General features: G+C 63.5%; 1 protein-coding gene across 1 annotated transcript; it reads left to right on the forward strand.

Moving 5' to 3' along the window:
- Positions 1-2,730: 2,730 nt before the first annotated feature.
- PNMA8B (PNMA family member 8B) lies at positions 2,731-5,147 on the forward strand. Its single transcript, XM_070559527.1, is given in 7 exon segments — positions 2,731-3,169; positions 3,172-3,327; positions 3,330-3,556; positions 3,558-3,776; positions 3,779-4,232; positions 4,338-4,509; positions 5,030-5,147. Coding segments are annotated over 7 exon segments (1,785 nt in total).
- Positions 5,148-5,987: the final 840 nt, after the last annotated feature.

The raw sequence follows: 5,987 nt of genomic DNA on the forward strand, positions 1-5,987 counted from the left end.
TTCTTCCCTGGGCTGTGGCTCCCGGTGCCCACCAGAGGGCGCCCTGACCCAGCAAATCCCTATGCGGCCCTCAGCCTGCCCCGCCCACGACAAATTATGACAATAAGGAGGATGTTTAACTTGAAAACCCGCTCCTTAAAGCCCCGCCGCGCCCCAGGACCTGCGCGACAACCTCCACGTGCCGGACTCAACGCAGCAACTCTGCGGGCAGCTTGTATAAGAGGAAAATGAGGCTCAGAGAGGTTGTTTAACTTTCCCAGTGTCACACAGTGCCTAAACTGCAGAGAAGCTTCCATCTCTGGCCTTGGCGACCCCACAGCCTTCACCTCCTTGGTCACATCCTTGTGTCACCAACCCACAAGTCCCGGTGGGCCTGGCCCTGCCACTTCCCCAGCCCCCCCCCCCCCCAGCCACTCCCTATGACCCTCAGCACTTCAGATATCTGGTCATCCATCCAGCCACGGGGTCTTTGCACAGGAACTGCCTCAAAAGTGCCTCTTCCCTTTCCCTACCCCAGAGAGGGTCACCTCCTCCCTCCTGATGCAGATCGACGTCACGTCCTTTGGGAAGCCCGCCCTGATCCAGAATCAGCTCCAGCCCTTCCAACCCCCCTCCCCGGAGACCCCGGGCCCTTCCCTCCCAGCACCCACTTCCGGTCACTGAGGCTGCGGGTCCAGGAGGTGGGGCCGCCTCAGGCCTCGCTATGTCCCCAGAGACTGCATAGGCCGGGCCCACCACAGACGCTAGCGAAACACCCAACGAAGGAATGAAGCTAAGCAAGTGGGCGTCACACCGGGTGAATTCTCCCCCCCACCCCAGGGATCCAGGGATGCTGCGCAGCCGAGAAGGGAGTCCCTCCCCGATCCGAGTGCAGTGTCTCACTACTGCCCTTCATCCCCTGGGGACAGAACCTGCTTTCCAGCCCAGTGTCCCCCCCTTTTCTGAGTGATTCACCTCCCTCTCTCTTTGGGGAACCCCCTCCCCCACCTCATTCCAGGTGGTTCCGGTGAGAATCACTAACCCTCACCCCTCTGAGCCTGGCCAATCAGAGCACTCATTTCCTCTGCAGTCACTGTGATTGGTGCACAAGCAGGCACATGACTCAGATGATCCAATGGGAGTCAGCCCTGGGTCCTTAACTGAATAGATGAATGAAGGGGTCCTGGAACCAGCCATGCCTGAAGCCAAGCCATACCTGAACTTTCTATTAACGTGAGCCAATGAATTCCCTTTGCTGCTCATACCAGGGTAACTGGGGTTTCTGCAAGTGGAATCCAAAGGGCCCTGTGTAATCTACCCCCCAAAGCATTCTCCAAGCCCCCTCCAAGGGAAGGGTGCCCTGCCAGGCGGTACCTCTGGCTTCTCAGCACTCTGCCAGACAGTACCTCTGGCTCCAAGGGCTGGGGCAGGGCGCGGGGGGGGGCAGGGAAAGGGTCTCCTTGATTTCTCATCACTTGCCATAGGTTCCTGAGGCTTCTTGCCTCACTCCTGGGGCCCCGAGTCTCTTGCCAACAGGGCACCAGTAAAGCTGGTCTCACCGGCCCCAGAGCCAACCGATTGGCAGGCGAGTTCTCAGTCGCCGCGTTGGCAGGGCAGACCCGCGCTTGCGCAGACCAGCAGCTCAGCCGCCAGGTGGGTGCGGAGGAGGAAACCGCTGATTTTCTCTGATATTTCGCCCAGACAGAAGGAGGGGATGAACAAAGGTCATCACCTGGGGCTCATCCCAGAGCCCGAGTCACCATCACAGTGCGCCCAGATCACAAGGGGGAGGGAAGAGGAGAGGAGGGGAGGGGCAGGCCTGGGACACAAAGGGGCCAGCTCCAGAGGCGTCATGAGGTGCAGCCCTGGAACATACTGTGGCAGCGCTGGGTGTCCAGGGGGCAGTTACTGAGATGTCATTAAAGTGGCCTCCTGGGGGTCACTATGGTATGATCTTTGCCGTGTCCCAGGGGCTCCTCTGGAAGCCCGAAGCCCCTCCCGTGGGCAGACCTGCCCACTCAGTGCCACCACGGTCCCGCTAGCAGCGGCCACCCAAAGGTCTATGGGACCCACATAGGGGTCATGCCCCTGCACCAGGCCTGGCCCGCTGCACCATCCCCACTCCGCCTCCATCTCACCCGGCCGCCTAGTCCCCTCAGCCCTGCCCGGACATGGACCTGCCGCTTGCACCCCCGCCCAGCCTCAGCTTCACTCCAGACCCCCTTCCCTGGCCCTAAAGGTTAGACTCGCCCTGGACCTGGAGTAACCCCTGGTCCCTCCTGGAGTGCGGCCTGGGCCCCTGCAAATGAGCGAGACCTAGTGCTGCAGGAGGCCTGCCTCCTCCCTGAGTCAGGAGAGAGCCCGGGAACCCACAGGTGCGCATTTCCATTTGCATTAAAACAAATGCTGAGCCCCTGGCAACAGCCTAAAAATGGTTGCCATGGAAACAGAGGTAGCCAATGAGGGGGGAGGGATGCCCGTGCCCAGGAGCCAAAGCTGCTGCCTACTCTGATGTTGGCGCAGAGAGACCCCGAGGGTGAAGGGGAGGGGGGCGCTCTCATTTGGCCCCAGCGGGAGGGGGAGCAGTGACTTGGGGATCCCCAGCAGCTCTGGGGAGGGAGCCACTGCTCCTAGAGAGCTCCATCCCCATGGCCTCAGAGCCAGGCCGGTGACATCCTGGACCTGACACGTACGCCCCCCCTGCGGGATCCCCGACAGCCCTGGGAATGGGACCTGGGGAAGGGCGGCTGCATGAGCCAGCTGGAAGCAGCGGGAGTGTGGAGCCCCGAGTCCTGGCCTCGCCACCTTCACCTGAACTCTGAGCCCTGGGCGCTGCTCCAGGTGGGGATTGGCACCACGCGCTGCAGCCCAGGTCCGCCTCCGTCCCCCTCCTGCCCCGCGACCGGCGGCCCTGTGGCCGTGAGCCTTTTGTGGGCCTGGTGCCGGGGGCTGGACGGGGACGTGCACAGGGCCCCGCTGGTCACCGGCATCCCAAGGGGGCAGGCTGCCAGTGAGGCTGTCCTGCAGCCGGCCTTCCTGGCCCTGGGCGCGTGCAGGCTGCGGAACACGCGGGCCGTGAGGAACGAGGAGGCCGAGGCCGCCCTGGTGGAGCCCGTGGAGGACGTTAATCGCGCCGCCATCCCCAGGGAGATCCTGGGCCAGGCCGGTGTCTGGAAGGTTCTGTGCAAGGACTGCAGAGGACAATCCTGAGACAGATGGAATGCCTGCTGCTGGACGAAAGGCCCACTCAGGCCACAGTGGCTGGGGACACTGGGGACACGCCCATCCCTCGTACTTCGGCGACTGAGGCCCCAGGGTCGGAGCAGGCGGCCTGGAAAGCTGGCTCCCTCCTGGTGCAGCCGGCAAGGCTGGGAGGGGCCATCGGGGCTGCAGAAACAGAGCCAGAGGCAAGAGGTTGACCCCGAAGGGCAAGAAGAGCGGCAGAGCAGGGCGGGCGTTTACCTCTGCAAAGAGCAATTCCAAGGACTCTTCCATCGAGAGCCGGGCCATCGAGATGGCAGAGGTGGAGGAGGAGGACTCGGGTGCAGATGACAATGACAATGTGCTGTCCCCGATGTTCAGACAGCCAAAAGCAACAAGAAGTTAAGAAGCAGTGGGCCCTCCAGGGCAACAGGGACAAGGCAGAGGGTCCCCTGGAGCTCTTGGCCCTGGTGATGGTGACGGACAGAGCCAAGAAGGAGGAGATGGAGAAAGGGCCCCCAGATTTGGTGAGATTGACACAGAGGCCGGGGGCTGCACCCCGACATGGTGGCTCTCTCGGCCACAAGGGACGGATCTGATGAGATGCCCAAGGGCAGCGATGCATCCAAGGCGGGTCCAGGAATGCAACAACCAAGACGCAGAGGGGGGATGGAGAACCCCGCGTTCTGGCCATGGTGGCCGAGAGGAGCGCGTCAGACTCCAAAACCGGGAGGAGACGTTGAAAGTCGCTCCTGCAACAGAGTCACTGGGCTTGAGCGACCAGAAAGACCAAAAAGATGATGCCCTTCCCAAGGGCTCCTCCGTCATGGCCAAGGAGGCTTCGGGAACCCACGTGCAGGCAGAGGAGGCAGGCTGCCGGGTGGATGCCATGGTCCTGAGGAAGGCCGAGGGCGGCGGGAAGCTTCTGGAAGGTATTTCCACCTCAGCTGAGCCTGAGAAGGCCTTTGAGAGGAAGAAGTCTCGTGGGGGCAGGAGGCCGCTTCCCCAGTGCCGCTGGGGACACGGAGGCAGCCAACCCCTGCGCCTCCTGGGTAATCCCTCCGCCAGCCCTCCAGGGAGCCTCCCGCTTATCCGTGCTCCGTGCACCGCTGCGCCCTCCGCTGGGCTCACCTCACCTTGGGGTCCCTCCACTGCAGGTGGCGCGCGGTCCCGATGGAAGAAGGAGCGAGAAACTCGTCCCCCGGAGGCAGCAGCCCCAGTGATGGGTCAGTGTCTCAGGGTCCCCAGACGGCTGGGCTTTGGGCCCCGGGTTAGCACAAGGGGGAGAGTGTCCATGGACGTCGGGCGCCTGGGAGGCCAGCGGGGCCAGTGAGTTCTTCCTGGTTCTCCATATCCCCTCCCCTTCATCGTTCCACACACGTGCTTCTGGCCAGCGTCTGTAGGTCACTGCCCCCCACCCCAATCTGACGGGCCCTGGGGTCTGTGATGGAGGCTCGGCCACCTGGCCCTGCAGGGGATGTTGGAGTGTCGCTGAGCTCTGAAGGCTGCACCTGCCTTCCTGGGGGAGGAGATGATTCCAGAAAGACAAGTCTGTGAGGGAGAGGGGGCTGCTCCTCCGAGGGGAGGGTAGAGGAGAGGAGGAGGAGGGGTAGAGGGGGACCGGGCACCAGGAGCAGGGAGGGGGAGGAGAAAGGGGAGGACGAGGCTGCCGAGCTCTCCTCAGGTGCAGCTGGTGCTAATGAGCCAGCTCCTCAGGCCAAGGCCACCTGCTGGTGTCCACTGGCTCAAGCTGCCACTCAGATGGCAGTGTTTTCCAAAAATCCCAGTGATTTGCCAAGATTTTCAACTCGGGGCAGTTCACACCCAGAGTTCTGGCTTCTCTCTGCAGGGCCGGGCAGCGCCCCTCCCGCACGCAGGCCTGTGGCTCCCCTCGGTCGTCCCACCAGCTGTCCCCTGACCATGGGCTGACCAGCCCTTCCGCGCTGGCCTTGCGGCCCCTGACTTAAGACCATAAGGGTCCCCGGTTCACCCTCTGGGTGAGCCAAACGCCAGAGGGGGCCCTGAGGGCAGGGCTGCTGCAGGCAGTGTGGGGGCTGCCCAGGTCTGTCTTTAGAGGACAAGAAATGTCCCTGGAGGGACCCACAGCCCAGCCCTCGAGTCCACCACCCTGGTAACCTGTCCCGGCGCTGTCAGTGGGTGGGGGCTCAGCACCCACTGGCCCCAGTGCGGACACTTCTGTGTCCTGTCCATGTCCGGGTGGGGTCGTGGGCATGGGCCCTCTCCGCCGAACTCGATGTTTTCCCCAAACAGCCACCTCATCTGGACGCCCCCCAAGTCCTCTCGTCCTGGGGCTGTGTGTCTGTGTCCAAGTCCCCATCCCGAAGGTGACGGCCCATTGTGCCAGGAGGGCCGCCCTGCACATCTAAGGAAGGCCCAGGGCCTGGGCGTGTCCTGATGGCCCCACTGGATGTCCAGGCCCCCCCTTGGGACTCGGGTGCAGAGCAGACATGGGAGCTGCTGCAGGCCGTGCTCGGAGGGGCCCCTTCCCGGCTTCGGGGACCTCCCTGGGACAGGGACGAGCTCCTGGGAGCAGGCCAGGGTGGACCTGGGCTGAGGAGGATGCCGCCTCCTCCCTGGGGCCGACGGGCCTCCGGAGCTGCCCCAGGGTGGGGAGGACCAGCGTGTGACTTCCCCCCGTGATGTAGGCTCCTGGCCTGTGCACAAGTGTCACCTGGGGCCTTCAGTAAAGCAAATTAAGCATCCAGCCTGGTCTCTCTGGGCAGTGGGGGAGGGGAGTGTCCGAGAGTGGGCCACAGATGTCCCACCTGTCATGGTGACGTTCATCC

The sequence above is a fragment of the Equus przewalskii genome, chromosome 9 (genome assembly GCF_037783145.1).
Source record: "Equus przewalskii isolate Varuska chromosome 9, EquPr2, whole genome shotgun sequence".
NCBI classification, from domain to species: Eukaryota; Metazoa; Chordata; class Mammalia; order Perissodactyla; family Equidae; genus Equus; species Equus przewalskii.